At 45.3% G+C, this 24,046-nt stretch overlaps 1 protein-coding gene across 2 annotated transcripts in view; it reads left to right on the top strand.

Annotated features, from left to right (window-relative positions):
• SMOX (spermine oxidase) overlaps window positions 1–24,046 on the top strand; it is a 50,016-nt gene that overhangs the window by 18,421 nt on the left and 7,549 nt on the right. For both annotated transcript variants that reach the window (XM_035547375.2, XM_035547376.2), the window contains exons 2-5: window positions 8,864–9,098; window positions 13,590–13,816; window positions 20,819–20,992; window positions 23,293–23,992. In XM_035547375.2, the coding sequence (XP_035403268.1) occupies window positions 8,891–9,098; window positions 13,590–13,816; window positions 20,819–20,992; window positions 23,293–23,992 (1,309 nt within the window). In that variant the 5' untranslated portion in view covers window positions 8,864–8,890. The remainder of the gene's footprint in view (window positions 1–8,863; window positions 9,099–13,589; window positions 13,817–20,818; window positions 20,993–23,292; window positions 23,993–24,046) is intronic.

The following is a 24,046-nucleotide window of genomic DNA, read 5'->3' as shown; positions in this document are numbered from 1 at the left end:
TGAAGTCAGTATTGCTCAGCGGGGTTCGCAGGCTGCAGCAGCGGGTTCCCCCCGGGCTCATTAATCACGCGCGGTGCCGTGTGCTCCTCAGCGGGTTCGTATGTAAAGCCAGCACCGGGGCTCCCAGTGGCACCGAGAGCTCTGCTCCCTGCCCGCTCCATCCTTGCTGGTTTCTTGTCTGAAATTGTCCGCCCAGCCCGCTCCCCTGCCAGCTCTGCAAGTCACCTCTGGCCTGGGAGTGATGGGAACGGGAGCTGGCGGCTCCTTGCAGTGCTTCTCTTTGTCTTGAATTATTACAGATTCTGTTCTGTTCACATCTCCTGCTGTCCCTGGGCTGCTGGTCTGGTCATGCTGAGATTTGGACACTAGCTATTTGCGTCTTGTCTTGCAACACAGCTTCAAATTAGCTTTGTCTGCTCAGAAAATCAGGTGCCCAGCGCCTGTAAGCTAGCAAAAGGTCTTACCACAGAGCCTCTTTCACCATCTTTGCTGATTCAGAGATCATTTTAAAATGTCTGATTCGATGGTTCATTCTTTCTCCCCTGTGTTTTTCCTGGTTGATGGTGTTACGGTGAGAGGCTAAGGGGACAGCTGTCTTGGATCACATGGAAAATAGTGTTTCGCAGAACATTTTTATTGCTGGTGGTGAAGAACTTCAACGTTTCTGCTTCATTTCCAAGGCCAGCAGTGTAGGGCTATGAAGCGGTGCTGCTGTTGGAGCCTGCGGAAAGTCTGATGGCCTCAGCCCTGACATCTAGCAGCTTTGGGCTGTTTCTCATTCATTGCTGGCGAGGTTGTTTTGCAGAGGTGGGTCAGGGTTATCATCCTAATATGACGTGTGTGGGTGAAATGGCTTGCTGAAGGTCCCACAGACCGTCAGTGGTCACACCAGGGGTAGGAGCCCATTGTTTGTGGGGTGTGTACTGAAGAAGCAGAGCTTCTTCCCAGCTTGTGAAGACGAAACATGGTAGTTCGGCCCCATTCCTGCCTGTCCTGTGGGGAGGTGATGTTTCTGGAAGTGAGGGGGAATGCGAAGATAAAGCTTGCAGTTTTTTGTGACAAGCTGCCTGCATTCTTTGTGGGGAGGAAGGTGAGTGAAGTCAGCTCTCCATCACCAGGACCGGTGTGTAGAGGTGAGGCAGGCGGGGTAAAGGGGTTGCACTGATGCTGGAGGTGGTGGTGGAGGGACAGGGAGCTGCAGAGGAGGTGGAGGTGCTCCACTCAGCCCGCTGGGCTCAGGGAGAGGTGCTTGCTGTGGCTCACATGTCCCCGTGTGTCTGCAAGGCTCCCTGCTCCCCTTGGGCACCAAGAGGCGATGAGGAGCAAGGGGCTGAAGTCGCACTGATGGGAAAAACGGGGATGTTGGATCTGCATCGCTTGTTCCAAGCACCGGAAAGCGCTGCTTGCAAGGAGCCAGTGTTGGTGGCAGTACTGCTTGGAGCAGGAACCTGTTGGAGGCTGCTTCTGACCACCGCTTGGGTGAGCTTCGGTGAGTTTCGGTGAGCTGCCGCTACAGTCTCCTCTGCCTGCCCACGCTTGGCAGCTGCCTGCGAAAGAGAACAAAGAGCAGGACTGGTGTGGGGCTGAGCGACTCGTTCCAGCTACCCACATCCAGCCGGCAAACTTGTTTAGCCAAAAACCCCACAATGGACAAAGCCTGAGCATGGGGATGCCGAGGAAACGCCGCTCCGCGGGCTGTTTCAGCCCAGCGGCGGGAGGTGGCTTTCCAGCATGTTAACACGAATTAACCTTGATCTCACCGGTGCCGTCGGTGACACAGGTTTATGAGCTTGGAAAGCGCCCCGGTACGTACGTGGATGGCTGAGGACCATTCTCCTGCTCCTGCAGCTCTCCGGATAGCTGAGTAAACGGGGTGTGCCCGCATCCGCTGCAGCAAGCCTCCTGTTGCGCCGCAGACGCAACCTTGCCGGGCTGGTGTTTGCACAACTGGCGCACAAAGGCGATTTTTAACAGCAGCCTGCTTCGTGCACGCACGCATCCGAGTGACGTGGAGTGCTTAAGTTCAATTAATAATTCTCCTGCCTTCTGTTGAAAGGCTGCTCGTGCTTAACCCGTGCTGGTGTAAATGCTGAAAAGGTTCGGGAGCGAGTTTGGCAGGCAACCTGCCCGGATTAAGAAAGAGCAGGGGGGGGAAGAAGAAAGAGAAGGATCTCCCAGTTTGACATATTTACAGCCTGGAGAGCTTGGAAAGAGCATGCCGAAGTAACAGGCAGCAAGGATTAATGTGCTTGCTTCTGAGAAGGCTGATGAAAGGAGAAAAGAGGGAGAAGTTACAAAACGCCTGTTTGTCGTGCCGGGAGCCGAGGAGAGCACAGCTAGGGGCGACAGGCAGCGCTGAGGCCAGCACAAAAACCTCCTCCCTCTTCTTTTCTCAGCCCCCGATCTGCTCCGTCCTCACCTATGTCCAGTGGACAGCCGGGGTCTGAAGCCTGCAAAGGTGTTGCAGGAGATAAAAGCACTCCAGCTAGAACAATCCCTCCAAGCACTTCTCCCTCAGCTTAAAAAGCATCTCGGAGATAATAATTAATTTTTTTTGTTATTGCAGTTAATTAGTTGAAGGTTATGCACTTGCTCGATGCAAGTGGAGCTGCGCTGTGCAATGAGTTAAGGGTTTAAATGCTGGCGTGGCTTTACATGTGTGAAATAAAATGCCATTCTGCTGCCAGTGCATGAAGCTTTTGCATGCGGGCTCTCCTAGCAGCGCTTTCAGATAACCGTTCTGGTGTGTGCACTTGATGAAATAGTAGAGATTATTACAGCTACTGGGAAAAAAAAAATCAAATTCTGAAAATATTTGCTCTTTTTTTTTTTTAATTGTTTTCTATTATTTCCCACATTGTAGGAGATGCAGTGCACTGGGTGCTCCATGTGACGGATGCTCATTCCTGGATTGAACAGGAGTCACTGGAAGCCACCCGTGTGTGCTCTGTCTCTACAATACCATGCTGCATGTGCGTACAGACATACAGTTGTGCACGACTGCAGGTTCCCGAGGTGCGAAGGCCAGAAACTTTTGTCTTGAGCATCACTCCTGGCCTTCTCCATCATGGGGCAGGAGCGCTCCCAACACCACAACCCTACATTCTGGTGGCACTGGGCCATAAACGTCTTTGAGAGATTTGGTCCTGATTTTAAAGCTTCAAGCAATATCCTCTCTGTCTTCAGTGGAAAGTGTTTCAACAGCTGATTACTGTCACTATTAAAAATAGACATCTTATTTCTGTTCTGAATTTGTCTGGCTTCTGCTCTTTGTTGCTCAATCCTGCTTTGTCTCTGGATTAAATTAGTCTTTTGGTGTCAAGTATTCTCTGTTTGTAAACACTTTCAGACTGTGATCAGAGAACCTGCATTATAAACACGTGTGTATGTCGTGCCCCTTCATGTGTTGATGGTATCCTGAATAGTTGCAATTCAAAGAATAATAAAATAATAGTTTTTTTTTTTTTCTTGTGTTTCCATTTAGTCTTTCAAATGAAATTAGGTCCTGTCTTTTTTTATCCGAGCTCCTTTCAAACAAGCACAATGCCGTTGTTTAGGTTTCTGATTAAGGACGGTGCTTAATTCCCAGCAAATAAAAACCTAGTGGGAATAGAGTGCTCCTTCTGTTTATGCTGGAGCTGCTTGGGCTGTGTGGTCAGCGGGGAATTTGTGTTGATGGGGCATTTCTCGCTCTCCAGACTGGCTGTAGCTGCTAATATGAAGACTGTCAATTCAGCACTCTGCAAAGGGATGGAAAGTTCAGATATTGTGGTTAAGAAGGAAAACCAGGTCCTCGTGCAGGTGCCTCAGGATAGGATGTGTGAGTAGTCACTGGTTGCTTGTTTTGGACGTGCAGTTCCTCTTAACCTTATTTTAGCCGTCTGAAGCTATGTCTAGGTCAGTAAGTGTGGTCGTGGCAATCGGAGGTGATGTGTTGAGTAAAAGAAGTGGTGCTGAGGTCCTCGTGTCTACCCTGTGTGTGTCCCTGGAGGTTTCACTCCAAAGCCAGCCCCTGATCCTAGCTAAACTGCTAATGGAAGAGGCCTCCGAAAGGTGAGGCAATTGCTTCAAATCGGTCTGTAAGCTTCTTTTCAGCTTCCCCATTGTAAGACAGATACGCCTAAATTCGGCAGGATGAATTACCCTTTAGTGGTTTCTCTTCCTCTCCGTCAGCTGACAGGTCGCAGACAGCTGATGCAAGTTGACACCCAGGTAATGAAATGAGATGAGTCCCACCTCGAATGACCATTATCATCATCCACGGTATGCTGCAAGCTCACAGCTACAGCTTGTGGGTATAACACAACCTGCTGTGCAATATGAGGCAGAGTCTCAAGGAAGAGGAAGGTCTTTTTTTAGACCAGCCAAACCCAGTGAAAAAAAAAAAAGGGCAAGAAAAAAAATACAAAAAACAAAACACCACAAACTTTGGAGCACGCAAGCCTTGCTTTCAGTACGTTGCCTTCTGTCATCACAGCTACCACGACCGTATCTGGGTGAGCTAAGAATAGGAGATTTCCTTGAGAAATGTTTTTGTTTATTTTATTTTTGTATTTTTAAATTGTCTGAACCTCGGTGACCTTTTTTCTTAAGGATCCTGGAAGAATAGCCTGATCAGAGAGTATTGTTGTAGTAAGGAGGGCAGTTGGGAACAGCTGTGTTTCTCTGGCTCGTTCCAGGTGACCTGCAAGGTTTTGTTAACAAAATTGGAAAAGAAACCATGAAGTGGATAAACCTCTGAACTTTGTCATTTTTTGCTGCTGGATTAGAGGTAGAGAAGAGGACCATGACATTTGCATCTATGATATTAGTGGGTTGCCATTGTCTGTGGGTCCGTTGTAATGTAAGCAGGTAGCAGGCAATCTGTGCCAAAAGGGATATATCCAGAATATCTCTGTATTAAAAGGAATTAAATTATTTGCAAATATTTGGAAAGATTTGTCTGCTGGGAAACAGCAGTTGAACTCAGGTTTTTCCTGGAAATGTTTTTAGGGATTTTTTAAAGGGATTTTTTGGAAAGAAGTAACTGGACTGTAGTGAGAAGGGCTGAATGAAGGGTGGTGGCACCTAAGGAGGCAAGGGCAGAGTGGTGACGGAGACTGAGAAGAGGGAACAAGTCTGGGAGATGAAGTGATGAAAATACCATGAGTAGGACAAGAGGAAAGAGGATCAAAGCTACATTTTTAAGACAGAATGAAGATGTATATATGTGCTTCTTTTTAATGGGGTGTAACCCGTCTGTTAGCTGTCTCAATAGAAAGCTATAAGCAAGACAAAACAAGGGGGATTTTACTCCTTGTAAAGCTATGATTTAGTATTACACTTGTTTTTGGATGGACACGAAGTAAAATTACAGCCTCGGAGAGATTCACAGCAGAGCAGCTAATGCACTCCTTACCCTGTGATTAAAAAAAAAAAAAAAAAAAGGAAGAAAAGAAGAAACACAAACCTTTTTGGCAATCAAGAAGGAGTCAAAAAGCTGGACTATCTATGTGTAAGAGGACCTAGTAATACTCACGGGCTCAAGCCCTGGCTGGTGGCTTGGCAACTACTGAAGGCAGGGCACTAAACATAAAAAGAACAAGTGTTTTATGTGCTTATCTTACTTATAACAGCGTGTATAAATGATACTGAAATAAAGTGCAGTGGGGATTCATATATTTTTATTGTCTGTTCATTTCACAATGGAGCATGTGTCTGGTTGGGAAGCCCAAGCTCTTGCTAAATCTTAATTGCCTGCCCCTGCTCATCATACGGTAAAGGTTGTTGGCTAATTGAGGGCGGTTTCTAAATCAGGATTCTGTACACTCAAAATACCCTGTTATTTTCTCATCTGTCTAGACAGGTCACCTAATCCGGTATTAAGATGCTGAAACAGGAGGGGAAAACATTTTTTTGAAGCTTTCGTGTTGAAGAATTCACATGAGTTTGCCGAAGCCGGGATTAGGAAAGCTGTAGTTAAAAAACTGAGCTACAGCTGTTCAGGCCGTACGGAGTATAGATGGCAGAAAAGATGTTTCTTTGTAGTAGCAATTAAAATACTTGCACCGAAGGGTTGTCTGGAGCCTGGCTGAGAAGTGGAGAGTATTGCAGAATGGGTATGGGTTGAAATAAATCCTGGAGACTTTTCTAGTAAGGGTTAGTTCAGCTATGAGTTTATAATAGCTCACAAATGGGCAGGTCTAGCCAGGTTAAGATTTATTTCTTCTTGAAGATGACTGGGATCATGTATTAAGGTACTTAGCACTGGGGGTGATGTGAACAGTGAATTGTGAACTGTTCATTATTTCCTCTCACAGAGTTTTAGAGGATGCCCTCAGTTGCGTTGGGTCATGGTTTTGAAACCACCGAAAGGACATTAATGTTTGCCAAAGGTTTATAGGCTGTGGAGCTCCTCGCCACAGAACTGATGTGAAGGCCAGGAGTGTGGAGGGATTCAAAATGGAGTTGGCTGGTGAAATCCCCAGGGACGTTCACTCCACCTTACAACACCTCTTCTCACAGATAACTAGTGATAGGACTAGAGGGAATGACCCCTCATCTCTGCGTTTGTGTGTGTCCCTTGAGGGGTGGCCTTCTCTTTCATATCAGCCTCTGACTGGTGAGGATTTAATCTATATATCATGGAGCAGATCCGGACTAATTGCCGAGGGAGGCCCTCATTACCCGGAGTGCTGTGTGCCTGGTTATCGCAACCATTCTGAAAATCCCCTTTCAAAGTGGATTAAGCTAACCAAGAACAACACTCCTGTCCCAGATGAGGAATGTCCACAGGAGGAATGAATTGGCCTCAAAGCCAAGCAGAGACAAGTCCTAGGGTGTCTGCAACTTGGCCCATCTCACCAGTTGCTGTAGGAAAGGGGCTTTGCATCCTCTTCCTCTCTTATGTGTTGATTACAGAACCTTGGGGAAAAAGTTCTTGCTGCTACTTTTTCAAAGTATTTTACTGCTTTTAAATCCTGCTCACTTGGAAGTAAGTCCAGCGTCTGTTTTTGGCTGCTCGCAGCTTCTCTGCTTGTCTAATGGCCATGATTCGTGACTCTTGCCGTGGACTAGAAAGCATCGAATGCTTTACATGTTTGACTTCACCTTGGAAATAACTCTCCGAACACCGATGGCTGGCTCCCTGTGACAGATATCTGCTAGCAAAGGTTTGTTGGCCAGGAGATGAAAACGGTGAGATGATTGATGTCATGGCAGGTAGGAGTTTTTAGCGTGGCTGCAAGCAGGGCTGGCTCCCTGACCCTGTTGCGTTGTTCAGCGGCGGTTGGGACATGCTGTATTGGCAGGAGCAGTTTGCTCTGTGCTAATATCTCTTGCAGGTGAGCCCAGAGTGGATTGAGCTGAAGTTGTTCCAATTGAAACTAAACATTTTCAAAATGGTTGCCAAGAGCACCAGTAGGACACTTTTTATACCACTGCTTAAATCACTCCTGCCTGCAGTCTGGAGTCGCCTCTGTTATATAAATGCTTTAAGATCCTGGAGTAAAATGGACTGTCCAAATGAAATCATTATTGCTTTGTACTTCAATAGCACACCAGGTCATATACTACAATAGTTGGGCAATTTCTCAAGTGCAAAGGTTTGGTTCTTCTCCTGGTGATGCAAGAGAGAAGCAGGAGTCTTTGACACTGGCCAGGTGCTGGGAGAACTGGGGAAGACTTGAGAAGGAGCATCCAGCGGCTCGGCAACAGGTAGTGGCAGCATACTGCTTGCCAACTTCTTGCTACAACCACTACTTGCCAACTTCTTCTTGGACTTCTCTGCTTTCAGTAAGTGTTGGGAATCTTGTGCACACGTTGTCCAAATTGTTAGGCATCAGCTCCTTCCAGGGCTGGTGATTTCTGGGCTTGTGTTTCTCCTTCACAGACTAGGACCAGTGCCTGGTGGAGTGTGGGTCTTTGAACGCTGTGTCTTGGTGCTCTTGAGGACAGTTGTGAACTGACCCAGAACCTGATCTCTAGACATCAACATTTGTTTGTAAAGACATCCTACAGAGGTGATTCCTGAATAAGGTGTCACCTTAACCGTGAGCTTAGGCCATCCACTAAAATAAGGCAATGGGACCCGAGAACTAACAGCATGCACAGTTAAAAAATGGCCTCCAGAAGTTTGCAAAGAAGAAAATAGGATGCTGCTTGGAGAAGGAGCTGTGTATGTCGGGTAGGTGGAGGTAAACGTGTTCTAGTCGGGACTGGTATGGGTTTGAAGCTCCCCTCAACAAAGACTAAGGCTGCTCCTGATGTGGCAGGACAATGCTGGCTCTAGGGGCTGCATCACACGGATGTGAATTTTTGAACCGTCCCTTGTTGGCTTTCATCAGTTGAAACATTTTGTCTGTCTGTACCACTTCTGTAAGGGTTGGTTTTGATATCTGATCTCCATGCTTTGAGCTAAATCCTCTTTACCTAGTCCCGTAGTTAGATGATCTGAAGCTTGTGCTTTGTGGTTGCCACAAAGGCAAAGCGAAGCTTCATTACTGTGTTGTGGAGCTTGTCGGCACTGGGTATGTGGCTTTCTTTTTTGTTCTTTCAAAGCTTTTACCACAAAATTGCTGCTTGTGGAGGTTATATAAAGAGATGGGAGTCTGAAAATCCTTTGGCTTCTCTGGAAATAGTCTGCATGGTGCAAGAGGGTGGGGATTTCTGGAGTTTCCAGTAGTGGTGCTCCAGGCCAAAAAACTGTTGCATCCCAGTTTGACCTCAGTTATCCTTATGCATCCTGTTTGGAAGGCTGGTTCTTCTACACAAGCTCACTTTCTTTCTGCTGGACATCTATTTTACAGAGTTCTTCAGGATTTTTAACTGCTGAGGATACGCTTGAGCCGAGTTCCCTGAACACACTTGTCTGCTTTTTCCATAGGTTCCTTAGAAAGAGAGCTTGGACGGCATGCAAAGTTGTGAAATATCTGGAGACAGCACGGATGATCCTCTTAGTAGTGGCCTACGGAGAAAACGACAGCCTCGAATAGTAGTTATTGGTGCTGGGCTTGCAGGCCTGTCAGCAGCAAAAGCGCTCTTGGAAAGCGGTTTCACGGATGTAACTGTCCTTGAGGCGACTGACCGAATTGGAGGCCGCGTGCAAAGCGTGAAACTTGGTAAGAGCAGCATTTTCAGGGTAATTAGTAATCCACTGGACTTCATTTTTTTTCTCCTAGCAAGCCTTTGTGTTGTTATGAAGTTAATTTGACCCTGGAAACTTGCTTTTTCAGTCAGTGTGCACGCCCGAAAGGTTACGTGAGGTATGGCACTATCAGGGCTGCGGATCCTTGGGCTCCTTGCAGGGTGGCTGGGTGATTGTGGGCTCTGCTGCGCATATCTTCTGAGGGAGGGCTGCTCCAAAACAGACCATATTTCTATAAAATTAAGATCTTACCGATCATGCTCACTCTTACAGGAAGTGCTCTGTGGTAAAATAACTGTCTGAAGACAGTTTCCACCACTGTTTTCAGCTTGACTCCTGACTAGGAGCAGTCAGAGTATCTCCTGGCTAGCAAACATCTGTTTCTCTGTGACTTACATCTCTTGCAAAGGGGCAAGCTCAAAGCTATCCTGTTTCACAAATAGCCACATTCATTTCCCTAGAACAAATTTACTGTGTAGGACACTACACGCTGTGAATCAGGCCGCTGGAAAAACCTCTTCAATGTATCCTTTCATCCTGATTTGCAGCTTTCCTACCTCTGTGGATTCCTTTCTGTGTGTAATAGAGGTGCAGACACTGGATATTTTAATTCATTGTCAACTGGAAGGGCTTGTAAAATTTCTAAATGTAAAATTACTGGAATAAATGTTGCCCTTTGCAGCACAGTAGTCAATGAAACTTTCCTGGGTATCTAGAAGGGTGTTAACCTATCTCTTCTCCACAGGAGGTAAAAAGCTCTTCAATTTTACTGAATTTCCTTCCTGATTTCAATTAACTCATTCTGTTTCTAATCCAACTCTGTGTATTTAATAACTTTGGCCTCTTGCTGGCCTCCTCATTTTTTTTTAACGTCAGGTGCTTACATCACTTACTACGTTTTACTCGATAAGTTCACCACAGTAAATAAACAGCAGTGTCCTATGAACTTTCAGAAGGGAAATGAATGAAAAGGTAGTCAGACAAATCTAATCTCCAGGGTTTGAACAGGGCACTTTACATTCTGCTGAGACTTGGCATAGAGGCTTGAATGGGAAGTGTGTCCTCTACGCACAATACACTGTATTAAAAATATCCTGGATCATGTCTGCAAGAGGAGGGAAGTGTTAAAGGCCTGAAATCTTCAGGGAGCAATATATAATTTTGTCAGTGCACCTGTGAAATAACTGTGTGGTACTAGCACAGAAACCAGTTCTCTCAGCATTGGACCCCCTTCATGTTACTCCTGTCTTTACCTTTGCTGGGAATCTACCTCCTGTTTATTACCACTTGTTAACTAACACAAGGCAGGAGCAGGCTCTTTGCAAATCAGAAGACTGGAAACTAAAGTTTTAGTCTTGATCTTTTAATATTTGTCTTAGAGCTACAAACTGTCTGTCTTGTCTTTTCGCAAGATACCAAAATTATATTGCATAGGTACTGACCGCAGTTCTTTCCCAAGGTGGCTACATGTTCTGGCCCCCTGTGTGCTTCTCAGAGTCGCACGGCTTTCAGCCAGACAATTTTGGAGCTCTTCTCTGTGGTGAAGTCTTCAAAAGCAGCACATGCCCAGAGCCTCCCTATTCCCTGGTACAAGGTCAAAAGGGCTGCATGATACTGGGCTGTTTTTTTTTCCCCTCCCATACTGCTCAGAGCAGCAAGATTGCACCTGGGGCATGCAAGACCTGCTCATTTCTCCGAACTGGCTAAAACTTCCAAAAAATGTTTCAAAAGTGATTATTCTGGGTCTTCAACATACAACCACTTTGACCTGCTTGTCTAACTGGAATTTTAATGTTAGAGTTCTCTGCCCACTCCCCTGTCTGTACACTGGGCTAAAGATCTAATTTAAATCTTCAGCAGAGCAATGACAGCCCCTCAGGGTTATATCCTAATACTTTTACTTCACCAAGTAATGCTGTATCTTGCAGGGGGCAGTATTTTCCCTCAACTGAATAGAGCATGTTGCTACTAAGCTCAAGGGAATAATATGGATTTTCAGAGATTTGATTCATCATCTCTAGCACAGGTGAGGCAGAGGGTTTGTGCTTGTGGACTGTGTGTTTCATGTATGTGATCTATAACATCTATATCCACTGCAGATATTTCACGGCAGGATGCCCAAGGAATAGTCAGGGCTTCAAAGGGAAGTGTGAAAATTCCGTTGCATACTCAGAAGGCTTGCTATGCAATCTGTGCATTCCTTTGGAGCACTGCTGGTATGGTATATTGTTGTGCATAGTCCTCTTTGACTGCTGCTTGTATCTTGGTAATCACATTCACGGATTAGGAGGCAGATTTTTTCTATCTTTGTTGTATTGACTGATTCATTTGAAGTAGATTAATATTGAAACTAAAATCTTTTAAGGCCCTGGAAGTATATTAACTTTCTCTGCTTAAAAAGATGGCATTTAATTTTACACTTTTAAATGATTCATCATGCAACTTACACTGGGTAACAACTGGCTTATCTGCTTGGGAGTAATGATAGCGCGTTTCTAAGTAGTACAGGCAAGAATGACTCTTTTTAATTTGTTGGTATTTAATTGCATTCCCCACAGCTCCTGAAAACAGGAGAATCGGAATGCATCATTAATGCTACAGAGCACCAGTGCAGAGGGACCTGCTGGCAGGTGTTTTCTTTCGCAGATCAGGTGCCCCGTAAATAAGACCTACATGCAGGAGGATTGTTAGTGTTGCAGAGAGCAAGCTCCTGACATAAAGCAGCAGGCAGCGTTCCTGCTGCTGATCTGGCATGTGGTGACTCGCAGGAGGATTGCATTAACAAGGTGACTGCCACATGCAATATTTATGAGCTCTGTACCTTTGGCTGCCAAGGTACAGCAGTCATTTCCGCTAGGCTGGGTGCTCTCGAAGTGTATTTGAGTTTGCAGCTCCTTAAGTATTCACGTTTGTGACTTGATGCTGCACGCTCTGAACCACACGCTTGGTATTAGGAACACCTAGAAATCTTTGCACTCTTGAGAGCTGTAATGCATATCTTGAAGGGCAGTCAGCCTGCTTCTTACCAACAAGGCTGTTGTCTGCTTGAAAAATTAGCTAGGTGGGGTTTCTCTTTGAGGTAGTGTCTCAGCTGAACAGACACATTTCTTGGAGCTTTCACCTCTAACTTGACTACATTGGAACAGTGTTGTAATGTCTTTCTAGCTGAGCATCTATTTGCATGTTAAACAGTATGTGATGGCTGGTAACTGCAGGACGCTTTCTTCATCAAGCTGGATCCTATTAACGATCCCACTTAATCAGGCATTCACACACCTCTGCAGAGTGAGCTGCGCAGTGTGGTGCTGGCTGCGATGCTGGGAGAGCACTGCTTTGGCAGATTTTGCTAGAGCATTTAGCTTTGGATTTAGGAGAATCTGTAAAAATGTGAGTGCAAGACATGACCCAAGCTTATTTTTAGCACTTCCTTTCAGCTGCTGAACGTTTTCCTGTGCAGTCAGCCAACTGTGGCAGAGCCCTAGTGCAAACCTTGTATAAGGAAGGAGGAGAGCAGGGTTGACCAAGCTCTTTGTTTGCAAACAGAGGCTATAGGTGATGAAGACAAAGTGTGTTTGGTGTTTAACCTGACAGGGCAGCTTTTTAAAGAACCTGATTTAAACTTCCACAGGCATAAATAATAAAATATGACTCGTTCCCTCATTTGGGAAATGGAAATACATTTTTGTATTGCAGTTAGTCTAACTATGGTAACACAAACCATCTTTGTAAATAACATTCATTTTTAATCACAGGACAGGGGTCATTGGCATTGCAGGCCAACATTGCTATCCCAGGGCAGTCCCAGTTTTTCCTGCGGCTCCCTGATGTTGATCCTTTTCTTCTTGTGTCTCTGTATCTGTCCGCTCCTCTCCAAAACAGCAGATACTTGAAGTCTTTAGGTAATTTATATATGCTCTTTTCCTTCTACTTTAATATTTATTTAATGATCCTCTTATGTCCTTCTTGCAGTAGTACAGAGTAGCTTCTTACATCTCTTTTCCTTTTCTCCCTCCCCAACTCCTCACTAATACATAGCTTGAGCTGCACTGAGTGCAGTACATCCTCTGCTGTCCAGTTGTGTTCTTAGGTGCAAGATTAGAGAAGATGATTTAGAAAGGCCAAGTAGCAAAGATAAAGCAGCTGGCAACAATGATGGTAAGAACTGTGAACCTAAAAGATTCTGCATTTCATCTTAAGTATCAGAGGTGTGTAACTATGGTGTATCTTTACTGGAAACATCCCATCCTTCTAGCACTATCTCACCTTGCATCCCGAAGGATTGGCTTGAAGAACACTGGTATTGCCCTTGTAAAAGAGAGAAAGCTTGCTTAACTGATGTTCAAACATGGTGTCCCTGGGCAATCGTTCTGCTTTTGAATGTATACAGTTTATTTAGGGCTGAGTGGGATGTGCTTTCAGAAAAATGGGCTTCCATAACCTGTCTGCTTCGTTTACTCTCCTGCAGGGCACGCCACTTTTGAACTGGGAGCTACGTGGATCCATGGTTCGCATGGAAACCCAGTCTATCATCTAGCAGAAGACAATGGTTTACTCGAAGAGACTACTGATGGTGAGAGAAGTGTTGGCCGGATCAGCCTTTACTCAAAGAATGGGGTGGCTTATCATCTTACCAACAACGGGCAAAGGATCCCGAAAGATGTGGTTGAAGAATTCAGTGATTTATACAACGAGGTTGGTATTCAGCAGCTCTGCCAGGTTTGCCTGAAACACTAGGAGCCCTTGGTATTCCAGGTACTGGACAAGGATAGAAAACCAGTCATGTCTTGAATTTCTTTTCAAAAAATCAACACTTAGTTTGCTCTCATCTGCTTAATTATAACCGATTTGTCTCTGATGGTGCGCTTAACTCACTGTTGTTAGGATGAACAATCTTTCCACATTTGTCATCAGTTTAATCACTTCCAGCAGCTATTGCTGGTGAGATCCAGTCATTTGCTCTAGAAAGTTGCTACTTAATTGAAAGGGTAAAGGAAGGATCAAATTACTAAACAAAGTAGAACACAAAACCTTAGCAACAACCAGCTAAATATTGTAGCCTGCGACATTTTATTGACGTTATAAATACCATAGTGTGCAGTGTAGTATGCCAAAGTCAGTGCAGTAACGTAGGAATGGCAAGTTTTGTTGCATCAGAAGGGAAGGAACATCTTTCTGGTAGATTCAGACCAGCGTTGGCTTCAGTTTGAAGTTATTCTGACTTCTTTTGCTCAATGTTTACTGATGTCCTCTTCCATTCAGTGTAGATGAAGGCCTCAGTATGTGACAGAAGAGCAAAACAGGAAAAAAAATAAAACACAAAAAAATACAGAAGTAGAACCTAGAAATACTAAATAGAAGACTTTAAGATGGGAATGGAAATGCACATTTAGTGGAAAGATTAAGCTCTGCTGAAGAAGCTCTAAGTCAGTGTTAGACTCTTGGACAAAAAGGGCCAAGTTTACTTTGATGTAGGTAGGCAATGCTGCTAGTGATCCTAGTGTTTCTTCAAGAGGAAAAATGGGGCTTCTTATACTGATTTGTGTGATGAACACATGAAATAGACAGATTGGTATTACTTATTGGTATTACGTCTGCTTTCAGTAGCAAGGTTTAGTTTTAGGCAGAGTAAAGCAAAAGAAGGAGGCTTGCTAAAGTTCAGTATAATTATTCCCCACATTTTTTGTATATCATTTATGAAGCATGTTTAGGGAGGTCAACGCAGAATGTCTAGTTCTCCTTTCTGCCCAGGTAATATGACCTCTCAGTGGGTTATTTAAAACACAACAAAACATTATTATTTTCATCAGTCTGTAGTCATGCCCGAACCCTTCAGATTTTCATCTGACACTGAACTTCACTGGTATTTGACACATGGATGAACACACACTAGATTGAGGTTACTCTTAGATATTTAGTGTTTAAAAATATGTCTGAGAGCATTTAGAAAGTCATCAAGAGAAAAATCACTGTAGCCTGAAAAGAATTATAAAGAACTGAACGTGGAGCAGGAATGTGGATTTTTTGCTTGGAAAGACTTTTAATACTTTGTCCTGGGGCTCTGATCTGGAATCCATGATGAGATGGCGTAGAATTATTTCAGTTTTAGAGAGGAGGAATAGGAATTTCAAAGAAACCCATTGTGGTAGGAATTTAAAAAGTTTTGGAATTCAGCATGGAATTATTTAGGAATTCAACATGGAAGGTAATTCTTTCTGGATGAATGTAGGTGGATATTATTCATCTGAACAGTGTTTTCACCTTACTGAATCAAAACCAGAACCACAGCAAGCTGGAAAAAAAGACAGCTAAGACGTGGAGCAAGATTAACAGAAAATAAGAGTAGAAGAGAGAGGAAATAAGTGAAAATACTGTAGTGAGCAGCATTACTTATGTAAATGGAACATCACCAACTTCATGCAGTGCTCAGTGATCATCCTGACTTAAAGATGTTAAGAAAACCTCCAGCAAAGGGAGTGTGTCAGAGGCAGGCAGGCTCTGATAGAAGAGAATACAAAGATGAGAGCTACTTAGCTTTGAGATACAGCTAAGATAAAGGCTGTAACAAGGTGCCAGTGTTTTAAAAATGATTAATTTGGTAAATCTACCCTTCCTTTTAAAGCAAGAGAAAGGGGACAGCCAGTGACATGAGAGAACAACACATTAAAAGTTAATCTTCTTTACGCAACACATAATTAGCTTATCGTTGCCACAGGATATCTTTATCGCTAGGAGACAGAAAAGGATTTCACATTTATGGATTGTAAAAATGTCTACAGCTACTCTGCAATACAAAAAAATATGTAGGGGACAGCTTAAGCCAAGAAGAGGACATCAGCCAGCCTCTAATTGCTGTTGCTGGGGAGGTGCTTTCTCTGTAACCCATCAAAGTGTGCTGGAATTTCTTGTGGGGCAGCTTACAGTTTTGTTTAGCTTCTTGTCCCAGCCTCTTTGGGGTGTCAGAATGACCAATCTTTAGTGATTTAAGACAGTAGACTGTTTGTTCTTCCCTCCTCTGTTTAGGAAAAATGGGAATTAAGGTGGTCTATGTGATCTCCTGAAAAACACCAGTTAAAAAGACTGTGTGAAGTACAAGTGCCACAGTGGGTTGGAAGACAGAAACATGTGCAGCAGGCATGCAGCTTTGGGAACCTTTTCCTCTGGCATAAATTGCAAAGAATGTTTCTGTTTACATGTGCTGAGTCAGCCTGGTGCATTTCTATTTTTTTCTTCCACCACAGCTTTTTTTTTTTTTTTTAAGAGTCCATTTCCATTCCATTATTATTATTATTATTATTGTTGTTGGTAGAAATTTGGTCTTCAGTTCTGTCTCTCTACATTTTTGAGGTGGGATTTTTGGTGTTACAACATCATGAAGCTGTCCAGCATAAACAGCCATTTTACAGATCACTGGGCCCTGAGGTCAGACTCCTTCTCTGCTGCGTAGGAACTCCCAGCTCCTTCTCAGAGCCTTGGGCAGCCTGCTGCTAGCAGTCCCAACATCATCTTGTGTCATCTCTCAGCCTGCATCTCCTGTAGAAGAGGCTTAGATAGCAAAGGCTGTGACACAAACTGTCCCAAATTACAAAACATAAAAAAAGCAGCAAACACATGATGTATGTAAAGCCTAATCAAGGACTGGCATTAACAGTGGAAAATGTAGTCCTGAATGAACAGGGGCTAAACTTGACACAGGTTCAAGTGCCTGCCTTCCCCTGCACAGCCGGCTCACTTCCTAGGCACTTACTCGTGTGCTTGGGCCCTAGCCTATGCCTTCAGCTCTGCTTCTCCACCTGCATTTCTCTAGTCCCAGTCATCTTGTCATTTGGACACCCAATTCAAGAGCATGCAAAGTGCAGAGCATCTCCCTTGAGTGTTTCACTTGCATATGTGGAGTCACTGAGGTGAGGTCTGTCCCTCTGTACGCTGAATTCCCCTGCTGTGAAAGGCCGAGCACCCCATTACCACTCAGCTTTGCCTCATCAGTTCATTTGGAGAGTCCTTACTCTTTTCCAGGCACTTATCCAATCTTTTTTTGGCTGGCTTCTGCTTCTCTACAAGTTTTGCTTCTTTTTGTTTGCAGTAGCCTGGATTTTTAATAGCCGTGGGGATGCCTCACAGAAGCCTTTATTTGGTTACAAGGAAGCTGAGCAGGCTTCATTTCTATAGCAGAAAGTTCCCTACGAGAGGCTGCCTTAAGTGAGAAGCTGGTGCACTGAATCGAGGTCAGTCAAGTTCTATCGTGAGCTTGTGACCACGCTGACCTGAATCCTCCAACAGGAGAGCACTGGCGAAAATGAGCTGGGGGAAGGCCTCCAGTCCCGCAGAGCAGCTCCCTGGATTTCCAACCGCCGGGAGAAAAGGCATCAAGCCTGCTGTTGGCAGAACAGTTCTCCAGCCACTGTTGTTTTAAGATTATCCTTCAGAGACCTTGTATTTTGCAGGGCTGGCACTGCTCAGGGTCATCCTCAGTCCATTTGGTCATACCTCAGAGGAAGGGGCAAAAGCTGTGGAAGGTGGTTCCCCAGGGGGTGTGATGCCCATGCCATGCGTGTTTGTAATCTTCCCACCTTCCTCCCCACTCCTGCCAGGGTAATTTGGGAATCCTGGGGCTGGGAGGGATTTAGGACTCTGCTTATACCATGTCTGCGTGACCCACAAAGAAAAGGGATGGGAAAGCGGCCACTGAGGGCTGTGTCCGCAGCTGGGAAATGTAAATGGGGCCAGCCCATCTCAGAGTTGCCCTTCTGTCACTGCTAAGTCCTCATTTTCCTCTGCAAACAGGTATTTATGGCCAACTCCCAGATACTTCTGAGGGGTGGGAGGGGGGTGGTGAGCTTGGCTAGTTAAATGCAGGTGAAAAATCGCTGCTCCCAAGGGTTTCACAGTGTACCGGCCGGCCTGGTTTAGAAACTGTGCCTCTTTTTACTGAGGCTTTTCAGTAAGGCCACGGTCCCTAAAGGCCTGCTTAACAGGAACCCTCCCTTTAACAATCAGCTAATTAATGGCCTCGTTATCAGTCAGCTTTCTCCTGTGTGCTGCACGGTTTCTGGGGGAGGGCTGCAGCCAAGGAACCACGAAGTTTTCCCCCCTCTGCCTCCCCACCCCGTGCTGGGCTTCATGCCATCTCCCATTAAAGTCCAGTGCCTGGGCTTGCAGTACGGGATGAAGCAGGCCCAAAGGAGGTCACTGGTCCCTCCCTGCCTTTCTATTGCACCGACAGATGTCTGGCCTAGTAACAGCATGGACCTATCTCCATCAAGGTTTTTTTACTGACCGGGGATTAAGTCACTCGAGTTTTTAAGCCAAGCGAGAAAAAGACAATGCTACGGATCGTCACCGGCACTGACAGGAAGGAGCGTGGCCTGGGATGTGCTTTCCTGACCTCCTTCGGTTCGGAGAAGCTTCTTTATTTAGATTTGTGCTTCCTAAGGGACTGCCTCTTCCTGTGGTAAATGAGCACGTAGGTAGTAAACACGTGGAGGTGGAAGCCAGTAGGTAATGAGGAGGACGTTTTGGGGGAGCCCATGTTCCCTTCACAGACCCCTGTTGTGGGTGCCCCAAAGCTGGCCAGAAAGAAGACAGAAAAGCCAAAGTGGATCCATTTTAGGATTATAACCTTTCAATTGGCTTTGAATCATGATTACCTAGTTTCTGACTGATGGGATGACAGGAAAGGCTTAATGTTCACAGCACAGGGATCGGGGTCTTTCTGCTCTTTTCTCTGTAGGGCAATGGAGAATCCAGTGGTTAATAAAAACATACCCATGGCTTGCTTATCCTTCTGGCCAAGTGGAAGCTGGGTTTTAACACAGCTTTGCTTGTCTCGTGAATGTGTTATCTGCTTAGAGTGTGCAATCGGCTTAGGGAAGCTGAGCTATGTTGTGCTGATGCAAGGTTTGTGCAGCTTGTGCTTGCTGGAAGTGGTCTGGGCCTTGGAAGTCAGAAGACTTGAGAACCATGGGATGCTGAAACTGCCAAAGAGCTTTTGGCATTGTGAGATAGAGAAGACACCATTTCCTTTCCTTTGCTGGAAGCCTTCATTTCATAAAGGGAATTGGTCTCCACCTTTCTTACCTGGAAATCTCCTTGGAAAGGCTCCATGTCCAAGTCTGCATTGTATGTCTTCAGCAGTTCCACTCATTCTTCTTGTGATTTCTTCTCCTCTGCTCTTTCAGTTTATTTTACCTTTTGTCTCTCTTTCACTTATTTTCTTCTTCAATTTTCTTCTTGTCCCTTGCTTTTCATCGTCCACTCTCTTTCCTCCTTTCACTCACAGACCTGCTCCCACTGCTCCTGTGTATTTTCTCTCAGTATCTTCTCTTCCTCATCATCCTTCCAGTCTACCTCCTCAAATTCACTTTACTTATAAAACCCCAGAGAAAATCAAGCTTATGGGGAGCATTGTGATGGGAGTAAATTAGAACACTGTTCATTAGCCATTTCAAAAGAGAATGAGAAGCTCTAGGAGCCTTTGGAGGAGAGCTAGCCTCCTACCAGGCATTTATATTCAAGTTGAAATCTTCAGTATGCCCAAATTATGTGTCTCCAAAAAAATAAAGATCATAAATTTTAGTCAAACCATCTTTGACAGGAAAAACTCACTGAGCAGGGATCATGCCTCTCTACTTGTAAGAGAACTGTGCACCCCTGTGGCATGATACTGAGGAGAAGATGACTCATGTAGGGGAAACAAGTTATTAACGGGGTGAGTTGCACTTCTGGGAGGCACCTTTTAAAAGCTTTCCTCTGTTAAAAGACTCCTCTGAGTTTTTACATGGAAATGAAGGGCTGTGATTCAACTGCAGGCTCTACTGGGAATCCTACAGGCTTAAGCACTGATTTACTCCAGACAGCCACAAGCAGGTGGCCAAGGTGGATAGTTGTTTGCTTGCTTTTAAATAGGTGATATATAATGGAAAATGGGGGTTTAAAAATGTCAGGATCTCCTTCAAAGAAGAATGTTGTTAGGAAGAGACCTTTTTGTAGGTCCTGCTCAGGCTGACTGGGTGGGGGCTACTCCCATGCATCTGTGCCTGTCCTGTGCTCATCAAGTAAAATGATGATTTTGCATACAAAATTCCTGTTCTGAGTGTGTGTTACTTATTTCCTATTTTTTGGGGGACAGCAGAAAGCTAAATATGAAACTGATTTCCCCCAACCTGGTGGATTCCTGGGCATTATCGTAAAGCAGTTAGGTTATAACAGTTAGAAATAACACCTAGCAAATCCAGGCTGTCTCTGTAGAGGTGCTGTGCAGCCTGCACTTGCCTGGCTTGCTGATCCAGCTGCAACATCTAAACAGCTGGCTGAATAACAGGCTTTCGCTTTGGAAAATAGCAGGACTGCCTCAGCTGGTCTTCTGCAAGTGATAGAACGGACACACTTAAATTAATACGACCTTAATAGCAGCTTATATAATGACTTAATGGTGACTAGATTGTTGCAGGTGAGTAAGGGTGATTATCTTTGCCTGGAGGGAAGTCTTGTTTTCTTCCATCTGACCAGCATAGCTGTGGATGCAGCTAGACACGGTGTTGGAGCAGAGGGCACAAGAGGCCGCTAAAGCTGATCTCTGAGGTTTACAAGGGAAGGCGACCTGAACTTGCTGGTTTGGGATGGAGGAAAAACCATCCCGCTCGGGGCTTGGCTTCTGCTGTGAGTCACGTTGTCCACCTCCTGTCCCGTCTCTTGCAGGTCTATAACCTGACTCAGGAGTTCTTCCAACGAGGTAAACCAGTCAATGCTGAGAGCCAGAATAGCGTGGGCGTCTTTACGCGGGACGTGGTCCGCAAGCGTGTCAAGGCCGATCCGGATGACACAGAGGCCGTCAAGAGGCTGAAACTAGCCATGATCCAGCAGTACCTTAAGGTGTGTGTGCACGTTGTTGCTTATTTCTTTTTACTAAGGGCAGACAAATCTTCAACCTCAGAGACCTGGCAAAGCCTTGCCTATCACTGAGGAATTGATTTTTGTGGGCTCTGGCTGCTGGGGCAGTTCCTGTTTGTGTCGACAACTTCTCCTCTTGAGGCATATGCTAAGGCTGTAGGAATAATGCATTCACTGTTTTTTTCTTATCTTAAACTTCCAGTTTTCTAATTAGAAGGGGATTTCCTAGGCCCTGTTAAATATTCTAGTGTGATTTAAGGTCTTCTTATCAACTGAAGCTACTCTACTGTCAGCTTGTTCTAGTAATGCACAGTCTTGTGCCTTACACCAGGGACTTCTTGATCCTGCCTGAGTATCTTTTACCCTCTTCTGCCTCTGCCCATATCTCAGACACCAGAAAAAAATGTAACTTCAACACTAGTAATTTGTTGAAGAAATCCCTGGAAAGCATTTCGAAAGTAAAGCAATAAAGTCAAAGGTAGCTTGTATAAACCCATGTCCTAATCATCTTTCCTCACGGCTTCCCTAGTTCTTTTTATCTCCTTGATGCCTTGGCCTAGATGAGGTCTCTGTGGGATGAGGACTTAATGCTGCATCAAGCACTCCACAAGTAAAGTGTAACAGTCCTTCCTATTTCAATTATAATGACTTAAAGGCTTATGAAATGAGGCAGGGGAGCCGAGCGGCACTCTGTGACGTGGGTAAGTATGTGGTAGTTGCTGTTTACAGGTGGGAAGCTGAAACACAGATAAAGACCTAAAGAGTCTCTCGCAGGAGGTCTGTGATAAAGCTGGGATTTGAGCCCAGGCATCCCGAAACTGTTCTGGTCTCTCAGAGTCCTAACCCAAGAGCTTGTCTACCAGGGCATCTCCAGAGCTGCTACACAGAGGCTGGTTATTTCTTGTGTTATCCCTGTAACCTTACCCATGCAGATGATGTTAGCCATTTGATATGCCTCTGTTTTTTTCTGTTGGTTATTTCTGTGGTGGCTACAGGTTGCTACAGCCAGAGACTTTTCTGCAACTCCTGCAAATCCCTTCTCATGTGTAAATACCTGAGAGCAACAAAGCTGCTGATACTTAAGGCTATCAGATCAGAGTAGCTGCTGAGAGAAGGGGGATTAACTGCTATCTTTGATGAAGTATGGTCTTGGTAGTTGCATGTTTTTCTCCCTCTTAACTGGTTTTCAGTTTTCCTCCATGGTTGAAATAACCCCCAGCCATCAGAAGCGGCCTTTGAACTACTTTCTACAACTTTGACCTTTTCCTAAAAAGCAGCCTGACTTGTTTGCATGATGTCTTAGCTCAGCACGGAGATTCCTGCCCTGCATCAGGGTGCTCCACAGGGTGAGGGTCTAGGCTTGCCAGGCTTCCAAACACTGTCATGAAAGCATGAAAAGGCCCGGAAAATTGGCCAAAGAGTAAGGCATGGGACTGTAATATTCCCTTTGCCTAAAATTCTTAAAGGATTACAGTGTGGGAATCATTGTGACTGGTGACTTGAAGATTTTAACATCATTATGTCTCATCCGTCAGTATTGTCATTAGGAACTTACCACTAGACAGACCAAACTTCCTGCCTTTGTTCCAGGGCAAGCTGCATCTATGTCTAATGCTCTTGCTAATGGTAACCTACAGGTCCTGGATCTAAAGTTTGGATAATCACACCAAGTGAATCAAATGCAGGTGTCTCACATCTTGGTATTTCTCTTTTCTGTCTCCTTCAGTTCCTTCTGTGTCGGGTCCTGCCACCTCCTGCAGACAGTTAGCTTGCTGATTGCTGACTGTTTGACAGTATGTTGAAAGCTGCAGACAGCAGAAAGAGCTGCCAAAAGTTTTTCATGGCTCCTCAAGGGAACATTTATTGACGTTGGGAAGAGCATCCGATTATCACAGCTCCAGCTGCTGTTGTAGGAGCATCAAGCAGCAAGTCCCTGGCCAGGGCTCAGGGTTTTTAGATGCTAGGAATCAGTCAGAACTGTAACCCCCTACCATCAGGAGCAGATACATCATCTCCGAACGGTGTCTGATAGAATCACAGCCAGTACAACCAAGGCTGATGCAGTGTGTGACCATAACAAAGTGGTTTCTCTGATTGGAAGCAAGGCTAAGGGGTAGATTTCGTTAGGTCTTTCAAAACACTTCTTTGCTAGCAACAATAAGGGGGGGATTCAGGATTCCCAGTTTGTGCGTCCGCTCTTTGCCCTTGCAATGTTGTGCTGAGGCAGAATGACCCCGTGGGTTGCTGTGTGGCAATGTCGCTTCTGTCTTGCTTTTCCTTAGGTAGAGAGTTGCGAGAGCAGCTCCCACAGCATGGATGAAGTCTCGCTCAGCGAATTTGGGGAATGGACCGAAATCCCCGGGGCTCACCACATCATTCCGTGTGGTTTCATAAAAATTGTGGAGATCTTGGCCCGCTCCATTCCCGAGTCCGTCATTCAGCTCCGCAAGCCGGTCAAGTGCATCCACTGGAACCAGTCGGTCAGCAAGGAGATCGAGAGGGTGGCTGACCACAACAGTGACCTCCCCGAGGAGGACAAGGGCTCTGATGTCTTCGTGGAGTGCGAGGACTGTGAGTTCATCCCAGCCGACCACGTCATTGTGACTGTGTCCCTGGGAGTCTTGAAGAAACGCCATGAGAGCCTGTTTCATCCCCGCTTGCCCGAGGAGAAAGTGATGGCCATTGAGAAGCTAGGAATCAACACAACCGACAAGATTTTCCTGGAGTTTGAAGAGCCTTTCTGGAGTTCTGAATGCAACAGCATCCAGTTTGTCTGGGAAGATGAGGCAGAGAGTGAGAGCTTGACTTATCCCGAGGACCTGTGGTACAAGAAGATCTGCAGCTTCGATGTACTCTACCCACCGGAGCGGTACGGCCACGTGCTGAGTGGCTGGATCTGTGGAGAAGAGGCTTTGATCATGGAGAAGTGTGACGATGAAACTGTGGCGGAAACCTGCACCGAAATGCTACGGAAATTTACAGGTCAGCCATGCTCTGGTTCATTTGGTGAGTGGAGAAGAGAGGGAGAGTGGGGCT

The sequence above is a fragment of the Cygnus atratus genome, chromosome 4, assembly GCF_013377495.2.
Source record: "Cygnus atratus isolate AKBS03 ecotype Queensland, Australia chromosome 4, CAtr_DNAZoo_HiC_assembly, whole genome shotgun sequence".
Classification (NCBI taxonomy): Eukaryota; Metazoa; Chordata; class Aves; order Anseriformes; family Anatidae; genus Cygnus; species Cygnus atratus.
This window is presented reverse-complemented; position numbering and strand designations above follow the sequence as displayed.